Consider the following 17,759-nt stretch of genomic DNA (forward strand, 5'->3'; position numbering starts at 1 on the left):
GTTGACTAAGACCAATGAACTGTTTTGCCTCCTCAGCTGAAAAAATAACATGCTCAATTTGGCCCACACATGTCAATACAATAAGCTCAAATTATTTGCAGCATCAGTATTTCTTTGTACAGGATGCAAATCAGTGAAACTGTATCCAATTTCCTTCACTCTCTCTCTTTCCTTTGGCAATCATTACTCCAAAAGTATACACAGCCTGCAGTGAACACAGTGTAGGCTTAACGCAGTCTATAGGCTACTACAATATCTCAACATACTACTGAATAATACAAGGCTTAGTCTGTCATTTGATTTTTCAAAATTGGACATTAAAAAAAAATGACCAATGTCAGCTAATAGTGTTGAACAATTATTCCATTAATTAATGATTCAACTAGTCAACATCTTTACTAGCCATTCGATGTTGCGTTCCCCTCGCTTCCTTCCAGTCATTATCTAGATCTAATAAGTCTATTAATTTCATCGAAATGTATATAATCCAATCATTAAATGAAAGATTCTTAAATATTATGGTTCGCCTTTCGCTCACCTATCCCACATTGAAAGCTGAAGGTTCGACAGGCCAAGACAACACTGCCATTACTTTAGTTTAATCAAAGGCGAGGTGGAGAAAAAAATAAAAAATAAAAATTCACAAAGAGGGGGAAAATTCGACTAGTGAAAACATCTGGCATTGCGATTCATTTCAGTGCGCTTTGATAGGCGACTTTCTTGTACCCTCGTTTCGAAATCTTCCTTCATTGCACTTGCATGATGTCAATCCGATGCACAACACCCTCCCCCGAGATATGAAATAAGCCACGTAGTGAGCGGAGTTCGCACTAGCCCGGACGGCTCTACCATCGGAGTGGTGTGTTGCGAGCGGGAGAGAGATGACCAGAGCTTCGCCAAGCTGGACCGTCAAACATGGAGCTTTTTAAAACGCTAATTTCGGTGCTTTGGATGTTATTGCTGAATGGAAACAAGGGCTGTCACGCTGAGGAAGGTATGTGGAACCTATTATATGTTTTTTCTCCCCCCCCCCCATTTCAAACAGCTGCTAGCTTTACGCATCTCTTTTCAGTAGCCAAGTGACAGTTAAACATGTGGACACAAATAGATGAAAATGTTGGGATATGTAAGTAAAAATGAAAAGCGAGGTGTCAAGTACTGTTCACCGACTTCGGACAAGGATTCACAAAACTGTTATCTTGTAGCAAGTGTATATCATAATCGTACTGTTACAAACTGCGTCCATTTCTCATTTTGAGTTTGAACGGAAACCGTTACATTTGGTCTGTAGTAGTCTTGCATCAACATTGTAATGATGTTGTAGTTTGTATGAGCATGCTGTTAAAAGTAGCCCACTGTTAATTAAATATTCGTCTGGAAAGCATTAAAAAAAAAATCGCTTAAATGTCAGGAAGTGTTAGGCTACTGTCGACAACAAAAATATTTCAGCACAAAGCTACATCTCAGCATTTACATTGTTAACCAGATTGAAAAGGAAACATTGCTGTCCTCTAATCTGACACTTGTACAGCCAGAATAGATTCCGACCCAATGTCGACTTGGCTAAACATCCGATTGTTACCATGGATGCCCCATGAATATTCAGTCTGAAAGAAGTCGCTCTAAAAACAGACGCAAGAGTCTCTACAAGCCAGAATGTTAATTAAACAGATATTTACACTTCACCGGTTGTCCGTACTGTTGGTCCTTTTTTGACGGTAGGGGAAGTGGAGATTAAAATATCCACAGGAAAGTATTGTTTACCCGACTTTCTGCGTCACCTGTAGGATCTGTCACTGTTTTTTCCTTCTCCTGAGACATTGCACATGATGCAAAAGGTGTCAATAGCGGAATGCATCCTGAACGTTGTCGACTGAGGCACGTGACATTTTCAGCTGTTTGAGTGGGACAAAGTTCAGTTCAAAGGACATTTCTAAAATATTCTACATAATATTCATAATCTCCAGCACCACCCCAACATCAACGAATGTGAAAATGGCATGTTTCAATGTTTTGTAGTAAAAAGAAAAATAGAGGAAGATAAGTGTTTCCAATGACATCATCGGTGTGCATCATGTGATTTTAAGCAATTATGAGTTGGAATTGCCTACTAATTGGTTGATAATCTATTTGGAAAGACTTAGAAGATAAGTAAGCAAGCGTAGGGTAAGAATGTATTCTGGCTAACACTTGCATAGAGTAACTGGTTTCCTTTGTCTCGTTCCCTTACAAACTCTCATACTTCAACACTGAAGGCAACGTGAGAAAGCTGGCTTATTGATGCCCCCTCTCTACCTACACAGTAAAGTAGTCTGGCCAGTGGGCTCTCCCTCTCTCTGGTTGTGAGGTATTGAGCCTGGCTCTGATGCAGGCAGGGCTGGCTCAGGTGAGTCCAGTAAAGCATCCTAATCGGTGCTGGGATTCAGAGGAGGAAGAGCACATAATCGCCTACGTCCCCCAGGCGAGGGTTAGTTCTGGAAGTGGCTCAGCACAGCTGAGCCAGGCTGCGCAAACACACATTCCATGTACACTGAACAAAAATATAAACGCAACATGTAAAGTGTTGGTCCCATGTTTCATGAACTGAAATAAAAGATCCCAGAAATGTTCTATGTGCACAAAAAGCTTATTTCTCATTTGTTTACATCTGTTAGTCAACATTTCTCCTTTGCCAAGATAATCCATCCAACAGACAGGTATCAAGAAGCTGATTAAACAGCATTCCACAGGTGCACCTTGTGCTAGGGACAATAAAAGGCCACTCTAAAATGTGCAGTTTTGTCACAGAACACAATGCCATAGATGTCTCAAGTTGAGATAGTGTGCAATTGGCATCCTGACTGCAGGAATGTCCACCAGAGCTGTTGCCAGAGAGTGTAATGTTTATTTCTCTACCATAAGCCACCTCAACATTGTTTTAGAGAATTTGGCAGTACGTCCAACCGGCCTCACAATCGCAGACCACGTATATAGCGGCATGTGGGTGTGCAGTTTGCTGATCTCAACTTTGTGAACAAAGTGCCCCATGGTGACAGTGTTGTTATGGTATGGGCAGGCATAAACTACGGACAACGAACACAATTTAATTTTTAATCTATGGCAATTTGAATGCACGTGACGAGATCCTGAGGCCCATTGTCGTGCCATTCATCCGCCGCCATCACCTCATGTTTCACCATGATAATGCACGGCCCCATGCCGCAAGGATCTGTACACAATTCCTGGAAGCTGACAATGTCCCAGTTCTTCCATGACCTGCATACTCACCAGACATGTCACCCATTTGAGCATGTTTAGGATGCTCTGGATCGATATGTATGACAGCATGTTCCAGTTCCCTCCAATATCCATCAACTTCGCACAGCCATTGAAGAGGAGTGGGACAACATTCCACAGGCCACAATCAACAGCCTAGGTCAACTCTATGCGAAGGAGACGTCGTGCTGCATGAGGCAAATCCCTACACCCAAAGAAGGGCACTGCGTTCATCCACCTCTGGCCTGCTCGCCTCCCTACCTCTGCGGAAGCACAGTTCCCGCTCAGCCCAGTCAAAACTGTTCACTGCTCTGGCACCCCAATGGTGGAACAAGCTCCCTCACGACACCAGGACAGCGGAGTCAATCACCACCTTCCGGAGACACCTGAAACCCCACCTCTTTAAGGAATACCTGGGATAGGATTAAGTAATCCTTCTAACCCCCTCCCCCCCCAAAAATATATAGATGTACTATTGTAAAGTGGTTGTTCCACTGGATATCATAAGGTGAATGCACCAATTTGTAAGTCGCTCTGGATAAGAGCGTCTGCTAAATGACGTAAATGTAAATGAAAATGGTAGTCACACCAGATACTGACTCGTTTTCTGATCCACACCCCTACCTGATTTTTTTTTTATTCCCAGTCATGTGAAATCCATAGATTAGGGCCTAATGATTTTAATAAAATTGATTGATTTCCTTATATGAACTGTAACACAGTAAAATCTTTGAAATTCAGTACACAAACAGGCAAACACACATATGCTGCTCATACGAACATATAGCTTTGTTACTTGCACGCACATGCACACACATACACACACAATCTCGCTTAATAAAGCTGCAATATGTCACTTTTTGTATTTTTTTCATGTTCAAAAGCTCCAATAAGTCGCTAGTGGTCATCCAACGTGATGCAACAGTAACAATAGTGTGCCCCTAGTCTGCCTGAGAGTCGCTGAATAATATTTGGCATCTTTTAGCTAAAGGAGATTCTACAATAAGTCTTGAAGGTGAAGTGTCTGCGTATTGAAAACTGCAAAGGACTACACCGACATCCCAGAACTTCAGAGACAAGTGAGAAGATCGGGCTCCCAATTAGATGGCCCAAGACACTTTCAAGTGCCACCACCAACAACGGCTGAGCTGCTACAACTTTGAGGAGATGTCGCCACGCAACAAGGTGCAGTACGTCCACCTTTGACCTGGGAAGGACCGGGAAGTGTGAAAACCTACGTAGTACTCAGAATTGTGGGGCTACAAGGAGAGGTGGGCCTACAACCTAACATTTAAATCATATAAATATGGAAGTTTGTGTGGGCAACAATAAACTTGTCTGAGAAACAATACTTGTGCATTTTTTTTAAATCTAGCATCTAGTCATCGTGATTGTACTTTTGGAATGGTTTTATAATGATTTACTAAACTGTTCTCTTTTCCTGGATATCTATGCTCTTGACGGTTTACACTTCAAATTAGCACACCTACAGGTGGATAGATGTCCAGATTCACTACCCAGCACCTCTCCTCTTTTTTCAAAGGACAGCGCTTGCAATTTAGTCTGTAATGATAAGAAGCAACATGAAATTACAGAACGCAGCCAAGTGTTTTGTGATATGATTATAATGTTGTGAAAAGGGTTAACAGTACCACAAGTGAAAGGTTTTTACTAACTTTCATCTCGGCCACCCTCTCTTCTTGCGGTCGGGCAGCCCTTTCGAGGTCTTCCTGTCCAATTCTTTGTGCACCCCTGCCTGTGCCCCTCGACGGTCTGCGGCTCTTTTAAAACAGTCCAACAGAAAAAAACATGTACACAACACTCGTGATTGTAGTGCTCACTACATGGTCTTTTATGTACACTATTGTTCAAAAGTTTTGGGTCACTTAGAAATGTCCTTGTTTTTTAAAGAAAAGCACTTTTTTTTGTCCACTTAAAATAACATAAAATTGATCAGAAATAGCGTAGACATTGATAATGTTGTAAATGATTATTGTAGCTGGAAACGGCAGATTTTTTATGGAATATCTACATAGGCGAACAGAGGCCCATTATCAGCAACCATCACTCCTGTGTTCCAATGACACGTTGTGTAAGTTTATCATTTTAAAAGGCTAATTGAGCATTAGAAAACCCTTTTGCAATTATATTAGCACAGCTGAAAACTGTTGTGCTGATTAAAGAAGCAATAAACCTGGCCTTCTTTAGACTAGTTAATTATCTGGAGCATCATCATTTGTGGGTTCGATTACAGGTTAAAAATGGCCAGAAACAAAGAACTTTCTTCTGAAACTTGTCAGTCTATTCTTGTTCTGGGAAATGAAGGCTATTCCATGTGAGAAATTGGCAAGAAACTGAAGATCTCGTACAACGCTGTGTACTACTCCCTTCACAGAACAGCACAAACTTCCTCTAACCAGAATAGAAAGAGTGGGAGGCCCCGGTGCACAACTGAGCAAGAGGACAAGTACATTAGTGTCTAGGTTAAAAAACAGACGCCTCACAAGTCCTCAACTGGCAGCTTCATTAAATAGTACCCGAAAACACCAGTCTCAACGTCAACAGTGAAGAGGCGACTCCAGGAAGCTGGCCTTCTAGGTGGAGTTGCAAAGAAAAAGCCATATCTCAGACTGGCCAATAAAAAAAAAATATTTAAGAACGCAGACACTGCACAGAGGAACTCTGCCTAGAAGGTCAGCATCTCAGAGTCGCCTCTTCACTGTTGATGTTGAGACTGGTGTTTTGCGGGTACTATTTAATGAAGCTGCCAGTTGAGGACTGTGAGGCGTCTGTTTCTCAAACTAGACACTCTAATGTACTTGTCCTCTTACTTGACCTCCCACTCCTCTTTCTATTCTGGTTAGAGACAGTTTGCGCTGTTCTGTAAAGGGAGTGGTACACAGCGTTGTACGAGACCTTCAGTTTCGTGGCAATGTCTGCACTGTATTTCTGATCAATTTAATCTTATTTTATTGGACAAAAATGTGCTTTGCTTTTCAAAAACCAGGACATTTTCTAAATGACTCCAAACTTTTGAACGGTAGTGTATATACGATAAGGATTTTCATGCAGAAGAGTCATGTATAACACTTCTACAGTCCATACACGTCTTCATAGCCATAGCTCTGGAGAATCAAGGGGCCATCCCAGTAATGTTATTAGTTAGGTTCCCATGTTTTTTTTTCCATGAACGCAGAGTTACGATAGTCAATTCATTCTATTCCACAGTTTTTTTTACACATGGGTGATAACTAATGCGTATCATCATATTGCTATATTTTACCAGGCAAGGAAATACACGGTAGCTATTATCAACCATGTAGCTAGCTAAGTTAGCAATGTCAAGGTAGCTAGCTAGCTAACGTTAGCTACCTTTCTGGCTGACGTGAGTATTACAATGAGTATAAAACAAATTGTACATGTTCTGAAGACATTGTTGCTCAAATGTTATAGAGTTGTCTTCAATCTTGCCCATAACTGTTATCGCATCGGCGTCCACAGTCTCAAATTTCTGGACTCTGTTGGGTTGTCACCAGTTACCACAGCCACAAAGTCAAACTTTGCTACCCTAGGTTTCCACTAGATATCACAGCGGATGTTGATGCTACGTCATCCCAGCGGCGACATACAATGAGAGCTGGGGCTTCTGGTATATCTTATTCAAATCTAGAAAAAATATTGCATTCTTGCCGGAAGATTCTCCAAAAACACCTGTACACACATACACTAAACAAAATATGAACTCTATGAAATCAGTCAATTGAAGTACATTCATTAGGCCCTAATCTAAGGATTTCACATGACTGGGAATACAGATATGCATCTGTTGGTCACAGATACCTTTTAAAAATTAAAGTAGGGGGTCAGAAAACCAGTAGGTATCTGGTGGGACCACCATTTGACTCATGCACTGAGACACTTCTCCTTCGCATAGAGTTGATCAGGCTGTTGATCGTGGAACGTTGTCCCACTCCTCTTTAATGGCTGTGCGAAGTTGCTGGATATTGGCGGGAACTGGAGCACGCTGTCGTGCACGTCGATCCAGGTGAGTATGGTGAGTATGCAGGCCATAGAAGAACCGGGACATTTTCTGCATCCAGGAATTGTGTACAGATCCTTGCGACATGGGGCCGCGCATTATCATGCTGAAGCATGATCTGATGGCGGCAGATGAATGGCACAACAGTGTGCCTCAGGATCTCATCACGGTTTCTCTGAGCATTCAAATTGCCATTGATAAAATGCAATTGTGTTCACTGTCTGTAGCTTACGCTATAGCCCCACCACCACCATGAGGGACTCTTCACAATGTTGACGTCCGCAAACCGCTCAACCACACAATACCATACACGCTAGCTGCCATCTACCCGGTACAGTTGAAACGGGGATTATTTCGTGAAGAGCACACTTCTCCAGCAATGTGCCATGGTGAGCATTTGCCCACTGAAATCGGTTACGACGCTGAACTGCAGTCAGGTCAAGACCCTGGTGAGGAACAACGAGCACACAGATGAGCTTCCCTTAGACGGTTTCTGACAGTTTGTGCAGAAATTCTTCGGTTGTGAAGTACATTTTGTTCAGTGTAGTTACGCGGTGCAGGTTTATACACAGATGCACATGTCATTATTGCTTACACACACACACACACACACACACACACACACACACACACACACACACACACACACACACACACACAAGCTTTCTTACTGTACACACACGAACACGGTCTTTCTGCATACTTATGCACACATACACACGCAGAGTGTACACGCATACATGTTGAGAGTACTATAATACTGTAGAGCGCTTTACACACACGGCTCTGTGTCGGTGGCTTGAGTCGTTTCCCCTGAATGCTGGCCGGTTGGCTTGGAAGCTCTGTTCTAATTTGATGTTGTGACAGCAATGAATTGCTGTGAAAGCAATGTGTTTCTGAAGGCTGGGTTTGGCAGCCCTGTAAGTGGGGCTCGCCACAGGGGGGGAATTTGCCTCTGTCTGTTGTTCCGCTTCCTCTCCATCCAATCTGTATTATTAGAGATAATTCGCCACGTTCATACACCTACCTGGCCTAATAAGAATGAAATGCCCGATTTACACTTCTTTTTTTTCTTTTTTTTACTTAAAGGGTCACAGTAAGGTAAGCCATTCTGATCTTATAGGTCAATAATTGGGCAAACAATCAGAATTGTATGAATGCAGCCCTTGTGTGGGTTGTCACATACAGCTTCTCAGTGTGTCTTTTTTCTGGGTGCTTTTTAGTGGATCTTCATAATGTATGCCTGGTAGTGAATGTCTTTTTGGTCTGTTTGTGTGTCTGTGTGTTCATGTTTTTGAAATCATTATGTGTAGTTCTGTGTTTGTCTCTGTGTCAATTTGTGTTTCTTGTCTCTCCTCAGATTTCTGCGTGCACATATAGGCTAGGTGTGTGTGTGTGTGTGTGTGTGTGTGTGTGTGTGTGTGTGTGTGTGTGTGTATGTGTGCGTCCCCACATTACCATGCGTCTCACATCCCAGGCTTAGTTAACGAGAACTAATACGAGTGTGGGCCCTGTAGGCAGTGCGAGGTGTCTTCCCCTCCTCACGCAGTCAATCTGGACCTCGTGGCCGCTCTCTCATTCCCCACGCCTTGACGCTAACACACCTTGGCATCTCATCGGGATCTCATTTACTGCTCTCCCTCCTCCCCTCCCCTCCGTATCCACCCATTCTGCAGCGGGGATAAGATGGGGAGTCGCAGCCGGGGTTAAAACTGCAGCGTAGCCTCCGGGTTCATCCTCAAAAGGGGTTTAGTAGGCTAGTGGCCAATCCTCAAATAGGGGTTTAGTTTTTGAGATGCCCCTACCCGAGGTAGAGCAAAACACAACCATGTTTTTTCTCTAATTTCTCCCATTTATGAAATGGATGGTTGGGAAAAAATATCTTACTGCGAAAGTAGTTACATTTATAGATGTTGTGACACCCCTAACTTCAAAACGTGCAAAATAAGCTCATGTAACCAAATGTTGCAAGCTCTGATATTGGAAGAATGTGTAATACTTGTGGTCGATTGTCTGCATACACACCTATATCGTCATGAATGTTGTTCTGGAGGGAGCTCTGCAGAGTGATCCCTAGCTGGCACAGTCACAAAGTCATAACATCTGATTTTAAACCTAACCTTAACCACACTGCTAAGCATAATGCCCAACCCTAACCTTAAATTAAGACCAAAAAGCTCATTTAATTTTTCATGAATTTCTTCAATATAGCAAATTAAGACTTATGACAATCCTTTATTTATCTGCAGGCTTTAACCAGCTTAAAGCAGTGGCCCCATGACAGACAGTCAACTCATTTTGCTTCTATGCTTCATTATGCTATCCTGAACTCTCTGAAATTAATTGTGGTACATGCTCCGAAAGCAGATGACCCAAAGTAGTCACCTTCCTTTGCGTCTAATTTGACAAATTTGCTATGATTGGTGCAAACCCCTTTTTTTTGTGAGTGTCAACGTGTGGGCTCAGATCCCCGATCGTTCTCTGTTGGCTGAGGCAGAGGGGTTCTGGAGCTGACAGTGGCGACCTCACTGTGTGCGAAAGGTCGCAGTGATTTGTGAAGTTGGCAGGCGTGTCCGTGACATTCTCCCTCTGGGCTTTTATGTGCCATGTCATTTTGATGGCAGGGCGCGAGTGAGAGGAAAGGAGGAGAGGAAATTAGCCAAGTCCATGGTGAGCGAAAGGAGGGAGTAACCGGAGGGGAGGTGGGGGTGAGGGAAACTGGGATGAGAGAAAAAAGGGAGCATCCTAACCTGTCACCTTTCCTTTGGTACATACAGCAGCTCTCCAATAAGGGATTTATAGCCTAATAAAGTCCAACAGTTCACACAATGACTCGCTGCTCTCTAAAGCATTTGCTTACTTACCAAAGGCTAACATTGACTCTTTGATGGATTGATTGATTGTTTCTGTCTGTCTTTAAAGCCTCCCGGGGGGGGTCACTTGATCACTTGTTCCCCTGTAGGGACGGACTCTATTCTGCAGTAACGCTGTGTGTGTGCGTGTGTGTGCGCGTGCGGGCGTCGATGGAGAAATAATAGGTAAGATGGATGTTTTTTTAGCTTATGCTTTAGCCCCATTGGATAGTGAGGAATGATTAGGAGATGTTATACTGGTTCTAGTTGAGAATGGGGGTATTTGGGATAGATGGGTCTCAATGGCAGATTCTGACTTAGGAATAAAGAACAATAGTGTGTGTGTGTGTGTGTGTGTGTGTGTGTGTGTGTGTGTGTGTGTCATTTTTATCATCTGCATGTGTAGAGGACGTCACGCTGCTTGCGTAGTGCGTACCACTTCCGATTCGGGCCATACTTGGCGCAAACTCACTACCTCATCTTCACAAACACGTGACTGTCCGTCAAGCGTCTTAGCCGATCGCGCCACCTCAAAAGCTCGCTAATGAGGCGATGCCCCGCGGGACACCCCGTGTTTCACACATCTCCACGTGCTACACATGAATGGGTAATATAGGTATTGCAGCGCGAGAAGCCCACTCTGCTCTGGGTGTTTCCATCTTCCACCACCCAAGCTGTTCAAACGAGCAGGGGTTCAATGAAGCCACTACGGTCAATATTCAGTAGCTGCTAAACTCAAAGTGGAGATGAACATGGAGAGTGGGACTCTGGGGAGCAGGTCAAAACAGTAGCAGGGGTCGGGGAGAATTTTTTTTTTTTAAACAACCGAAATGTGTACCCCTCCACTTGCAACACACGCATACACATATTAAAACACCCACCCACATAAAAACATCTCACATGAATGCAAACACATACATTAATACACACACTCTCCAACAAGGCATGCTGTTTTGTAAAGGTTCTATTCAGGTTTAAAGTATAAAAGGCCTCATTAATATAGAACACATTTCACCTGTACAGTGATGGTGATAATAATTGAGTGGGTGTCTGGGAGACTATTTCATCCAAAGGGACTTAGCTCCTCAACATATTCTATACAGTATATTATGTAGTCCAAGTGGGAATTGAACTGACCCCTTTAGTCCATTTGGAAGAGGTTTTTAGTCCAGAAATAGGCTTCATCTGATGCTTAGAAACCGGCCCTGAAAATACTAAACGTTTATGCTTTTGGCATACAAGACAAGTGGTAAAGGAAAATCCGACTTCTTCCTTAGGTCCTATAGTACCTAGTCTGAGTACCAGTCTCTTTAGCCAACATCCCACTCCTTGCCCCTTCTTGCCACTGCCAAAGATACTGTACTCCTCAAGCTCATTAATGATAGAATGTTCGTATTTGAAGATGGCAGAAAGTCTCTTTGGCACATGACGTGGACTACAGGGAGTGGATTAGCTAAAGAGACTGGTACCAAGGTTATATAGTGGCTGAATGTGCCGTTTCCTATTACCAAAGGTTAAATGTGCTGGTTCTTTTCTCACAGCTGTTGGCTTTGAGACGATCAGCCTCAATCTAGCCTGGTTTAGACTGCAGCATTACCTGCTGTATCACAGGTCAGGGTAAGGTCACAGAGGAACACACACACACACACACACACACAATGACTACTCCTAAATCTCTCCATTACACAGCAAATGATCAGAATATCCATGTGTTGGTTTTGCAGGGTGCACAGTGTACTTCAGATGTATTTTGTTGTATCCTAACATGGAAGTACTGTATCTCGCTGCCACTGTTGATCCATCCACTGAAACGTAAACCTCTGAGGTTTGAGTTCTGCGGCTTGTTAGAACATGACATGAGGTCTGTGCCTTGTGCCCATCTATCCAGGGATTCCATATTGGACAGGACATTAAAGACAAAACGAGATGCGAAACAGAATGTCGTGTCCACCCATCACATGAGCCTTCCCTCTCCTCATCCACGCTGTGCTGTGTCGGTGCTTGCCTCGCCGGGCCTGACTCTGGGGGGTGGGGGGGCGTTCGTCAGCCTGAGAGTGCTCCTAATGGGCTTTTCATGTCCGCCCGCTAGTCCTATGCTGCGGTGACGTCCGAATGACCGTGTGTAAAGTAAAGGCGACTTCTGACAATTACATTTCTCACTTCTCGCCCCCTAAAGCATTTTTGACGGGCCTGTAGGCTACTCTCTGTGTTACAGGGCCACTTCTGAAGTGGTTCCCAACCTCACTCAAATCCACGCCTCATATCATATTCATGCCGTCGTGTTCCTTCTCCTCCGTCGTCAACATGCCCCGTGCTGCGAATGTGACGTGTACAATGCGTCAGAGCAGACGTCTCTGTAATGCACTGATTTCATCCACATTTCAAAGGGGAGAACCACTGTTTTAGCCATAGGAGGTCACACACTTCGCATGGGAGTGATTGCATTTTTTTCTCGAGCAGACGGGGCTGGTCTTTAAAGCAACCAATACATGTTTGATTGGAAGGCCTCCTGGGTTGAATTGATACAAAACAAGGTTCTTGTGTTTTTGAAAGGCACGTTTGCGAAGAGATTGATCACACTTGGCGCTAACATAACAAGAGTCCCATCCAGTGACAAAGAAAAGGTTTGGTGCAATCAGTGAAAATATTGTCGCGCCTAATCACGCGCTGTCAGCTCCTCAGTTTAACAGCGTGCTTACTGATTAGGCTTTTAGGCACAAGTACCACTGGCTTCAATTAAATGCACTGTGTATACACACAGTTGTCTTTGTGTGCAATCCTGCCACCTTCTCTATCCCCTTCTGGTAATGACAGTCATATAGGAAATTCAGCTGGCAGGGGCACATAAAGCGTTACCCCCCCCGATGCCCATAACACCCCATTAATCTTTTGGAGAGGCATTTAACCTTTCAAACTCAGACCAGGGGAACATAACACACTCGCACCTCACCATCTCAGTTACAATGGGACCTGCCGTTCCCCCTGTCCTCCCCTCTCCCCTCCTCCTCAGTGTGGGTTTGACCAGTGACCTGGAATATTGCCCGACCTTTTTAACACACGGTTTCCTCTGCGATGAATAAATACATAAATCACACGGCTCTGGCTCGGTCGCTTTTCCAACCTGCCTCCCTCCCTCACCCCTGTCCCACCCACACCCCGCCAACGAGCAGAGTAGCTTCCTCTGAAGTGGCTACCCCCCCTGGAGATGGCTGTTCACAATGAAAGGGTCTTAGCCGTGGGGTCCTTGGCGAGAGCAGTGTAGGTGGTGGATAACTGTAATGGGCTAAGTGGCGGTGTGCTGTAACCTGCCAGCACGGGCCCCTTAGTATTCAGTTGTTCAGCAGAGAGGGGGAGGGAGAAGGAGGACAGGAGAAAGGGGGGGGGGAGGGAGGATTGAGAGGGGAGGAGGGTGACTGTACACACACACACTGGATGATTTCACTGAAGGGTAAAGAAGGTCATTGTGTGTTTCAGTGCTGCTTGTGTGGAACTACACTCTATTGAAACAATGGCAGATTTAATAAATATATACTGTGTTCATTTTGGCATTTATTTATTTTATTTAACCTTTTATTTAACTAGGCAAGTCGGTTAAGAATAAATTTGTATTTACAATGACGGCCTACCGAAAGGCAAAAGGCCTCCTGCGAGGACAGGGGCTGGGATAGGGTTAGGGTTATGAATATATGACAAAACGCACATCATGACACGAGCGACACTACATAAAGAGAGACCTAAGATGACAACATAGCAAGGCAGCAACACATGACAACACAGCATTTTAGCAACACAACATGACAAGAACATGGTATGAGCACAAAGCATGGTATAAACATTATTGGGCAAAGATAACAGCACAAAGGGCAAGAAGGTAGAGACAACAATATATCAGGCGACGCAGCCACAACTGTCAGTGAGAGTTTCCATGATTGAGTCTTTGAATGAAGAGAGTGAGATAAAACTGTCCAGTTTGAGTGTTTTTTTGCAGCTCGTTCCAGTCGCTAGCTACAGCGAACTGAAAAGAGGAGATACCCTGGGATGTGTGTGCTTTGGGGGCCTTTAACAGAATGTGACTGGCAGAACGGGTTTTGTGTGTGGAGGATGAGGGCTGCAGTAGATATCTCAGATGGGAGTAGTAAGGCCTAAGAGGGTTTTATAAATAAGCATCAAGCAGTGGGTCTTGCGACGGGTCTACAGAGATGACCAGTTTACAGAGGAGTATAGAGTGCAGTGATGTGTCCTATAAGGAGCATTGGTGGCAAATCTGATGGCTGAATATTAAAAAACGTCTAGCTGCTCGAGAGCACCCTTACCTGCCGATCTATAAATGATGTCTCTGTAATCTAGCATGGGTAGGATGGTCATCTGAATCAGGGTTAGTTTGGCAGCTGGGATGAAAGAGGAGCGATTACGATAGAGGAAACCAAGTCTAGATTTAACTTTAGCCTGCAGCTTTGATATGAGCTGAGAGATGGACAGTGTACCGTCTAGCCAAACTCCCAAATATTTGTATAAGGTGACTACCTCAAGCTCTAAACCCTCAGAGGTAGTAATCACACCCGTGGGGAGAGGGACATTCTTCTTACCAAACCACATGACCTTTTGTTTTGGAGGTGTTCAGAACAAGGTTAAGGGTAGAGAAAGCTTGTTGGACACTAAGAAAGCTTTGTTGTAGAGCATTTAACACAAACTCCAGGGAGGGGCCAGCTGAGTATAAGACTGTATCATCTGCATATAAATGGATGAGAGAGCTTCCTACTGCCTGAGCTATGTTGTTGGTGTAAATTGAGAAGAGCGTGGGGCCTAGGATCGAGCCTTGGGGTACTCCCTTGGTGACAGGCAGTGGCTGAGACAGCAGATTTTCTGAGTTTATACACTGCACTCTTTGAGAGAAGTAGTTAGAAAACCAGGCCAAAAACCCCTCAGACACCAATATTCCTTATTCGGCCCACAAGAATGGAATGGTCTACCGTACCGTATCAAAAGCTTTGGCCAAGTCAATAAAAATAGCAGCACAACACTGCTTAGAATCAAGGGCAATGGTGACACCATTTAGAACCTTTTAAGGTCGCAGAAACGGGTACTGTACAATGTAGGTCACATGCATGTCCCCAGCTCTCCTGTCTGTCATTAACTCAACATGCTATTCTGTAGGAACCCCCATGCTGTGTGGATACCAATTACACACATAGAAATGATGTCCCCGAGGCACAAAAAAAGAGTCCCCCCTCACACACACACAAATAAATGCTAAATATCGAAATGTTTTTCCTCCCTCGTTCACTTTATTATATGGCTTTCCACCAGCCTCTCTCCAGCCTCAAGCAGAAACACAGCGCTGTAGCCATGGTTATTAGAGGCCAAAGATGCATGAAGGGAGAATGTGTGCGTGCTCGCGCCAAAGATGCATGAGGGCAGTATTAGTCCGCCGCTGGAGCTGCAAGAGCAAGGCATGTCTCTGAATGGAATTGTGTGTAATTACTGACGCTCCCTGCCGTGTAATGTGTTGGCTTAGTGTGTTTGCCTCTGTGTCTTTGCCTCTGTGTCTGCTCTGGGGTTTCGTTCTGTTTGCGGTCTCTGTGAGTGTTTTTTTGTTGTGGTTTTTATCCAGTCTTGCAACACCAGGGTTGTGGGTTCGATTCCCAGGACCACTCAAACAAAACATGTACGCACACATGACTAAGTAGCTTTGGACAGAAGTGTCTGCTAAATGGAATATATTATTAGAGATATTTATGTTAGTGAGGGTTCTTGTAAGAGGTGGCGGTGTTCGTGGCACGTTCAGTGTGTCTAGGTGCATCTTTGATTTCTAGAGTCTTTGGTCGTACTTGCGTTAGCGTTCTATACATTCTGTGGAGCTACTGTGTGTATATAGTCGTAACGCGTGCTTGTCTGTAGCGATGGTGTGTGAGGTGAGATGCGCCGAGGGGTAAGGATGTAATGTGTGGTCAGATGGTCAGAGGGTGAGGTGGCTGGTCTCTCTGGTGCAGATGGGGCCAACACAGGAAGTGCCAGTAGCCAGCTCTTCTCCTCCCCTCAGTCACCAATACTAACTGCCATAACCACCACAGCCAGGAGGGGAGGAGAAAAAGCTCTCGGTACACACACACTCTCACTGTACACAAAATGTACATGCAGAGTTAGGCAAAGAAATGTGAACATACACTGGTTCTACAGGGACACTTCCTCTGATTAATTCTCTCCATTTCTGGGTCTCTCTCTGTCTCCCTGTCTCCCTCTCTCGCTGTATCTTTCTGTGTCTTTTTAAAGGGATACTTTGGGGTTTTGGAAATAAGGCCCTTTATCTACTTCCCCGGAGTCGGAGGAACTAATGGATACCCTTGCAAAGCTGTTACCGTAGTCTTCCAGTTGTTGTGCTAAAGCTAGTTAGCAATTGCGCTAACGCTAGTTAGCAACTGCCTTCAAACTGTACGCGGAGCCATACAAACGGTGTCCACAAGTTCAACTGACTCTGGGGAAGTAGATAAAGAGCCTTATTTCCAAAATCCCTAAGTATCCCTTTAACACCTGCCCACACCTCTTCTGCCTAGTGAATCGTTTTTTTCCTCCCGTTCCTCCTTCTGTATCAAGTTTGCGTCTCCTTGAGTTGACCTTCAGAGAGCCACAGCCCATTAGCCCGACAGAAAGACAGGAGTGGAGTAGTAATTCAACATTAACCAGGCCCACTCCTCCACCCCATACACAATGACAGACAGCACACTCAGAGAGGACCCATTGACATGCTGGCAGGCTTCAGAGTAGAAAGAGTGTGTCTGCGTGTGTGTGTGCGCGCTTCCCTGCGTGTCTGTGTTTGAGGGAACGCAGGCTGTGCATTGTGTTTTGCGTGTTTCCTCAAACTACCCCACACTGTTCCAAGAGTAGAGATGTTCAGTAGCCCCAGGTTTTCTGATCCAGCAGCCTGAGATGCTAGTGCAGCACCCTGTTTTGTGTGTGAATGATCAGTGTTTTAGTGTGGGACTCTGTGGCAGTCGAACACCACACACACCAGTACCATCAACATCCATTCATTACCTCCAGACCCCCTCCAGCTCCTCCTGTCTTTCTCTCTCTGTTCCTCTCTCCCTCGCTTTGTTACACCGGTTCTGCTGTGGGAGAAGGAAAAATATCCAAAAGCTCAAAAAAAGAAGCCGTAACGAGGGTTTAAACGATTTATAGTGAGTATATTTACCCTGTGTATCATCTACCGGTTGCTCAGAGCCCTGTGCTCTGAAAGAGTAGAGAATAATTTGTCAGCCACAGAAGAGTGCACAATGCGCTCTGAAATGTGTCCTCGGCTGGTCGGAACAGAGAACATGACTCTTCTCTTGTCATCACGCCGACTACAAAACCACACTCCCTCCGCAGGAAACACTTTAGCAGCATAAACCAACAGTGCTGTTTCGTCCAACTCAAACTGTGACGCAGTGCTTAGTTAATGTTCAGGGCTGGATTCCAGTCTGAAGGACTGGTACTTCTCCCACTGCTCTCAAACGTTGCCTTATCGCTTGAAGCATCCTGTCCTGGCTGGCAGATCCGTGAGGAAGTTACAGCAGCCAGGGATGATTTCGATTGGAATCCAGCCCAGAAGTCTACTGAACCCTCATCTGTCCCCC

At 44.6% G+C, this 17,759-nt stretch overlaps 1 protein-coding gene across 1 annotated transcript in view; it reads left to right on the plus strand.

Moving 5' to 3' along the window:
• Positions 1-769: 769 nt before the first annotated feature.
• The window catches only part of LOC106570040 (ephrin type-A receptor 7), a 199,560-nt gene continuing 182,570 nt past the window's right edge, over positions 770-17,759 (plus strand). The window contains exon 1 of the mRNA XM_082961406.1: positions 770-994. Within this exon, the coding sequence (XP_082817532.1) occupies positions 916-994 (79 nt within the window). The 5' untranslated portion in view covers positions 770-915. The remainder of the gene's footprint in view (positions 995-17,759) is intronic.

This window comes from Salmo salar, chromosome 14 (assembly GCF_965601325.2).
Source record: "Salmo salar chromosome 14, fSalSal1, whole genome shotgun sequence".
Lineage (NCBI taxonomy): Eukaryota > Metazoa > Chordata > Actinopteri > Salmoniformes > Salmonidae > Salmo > Salmo salar.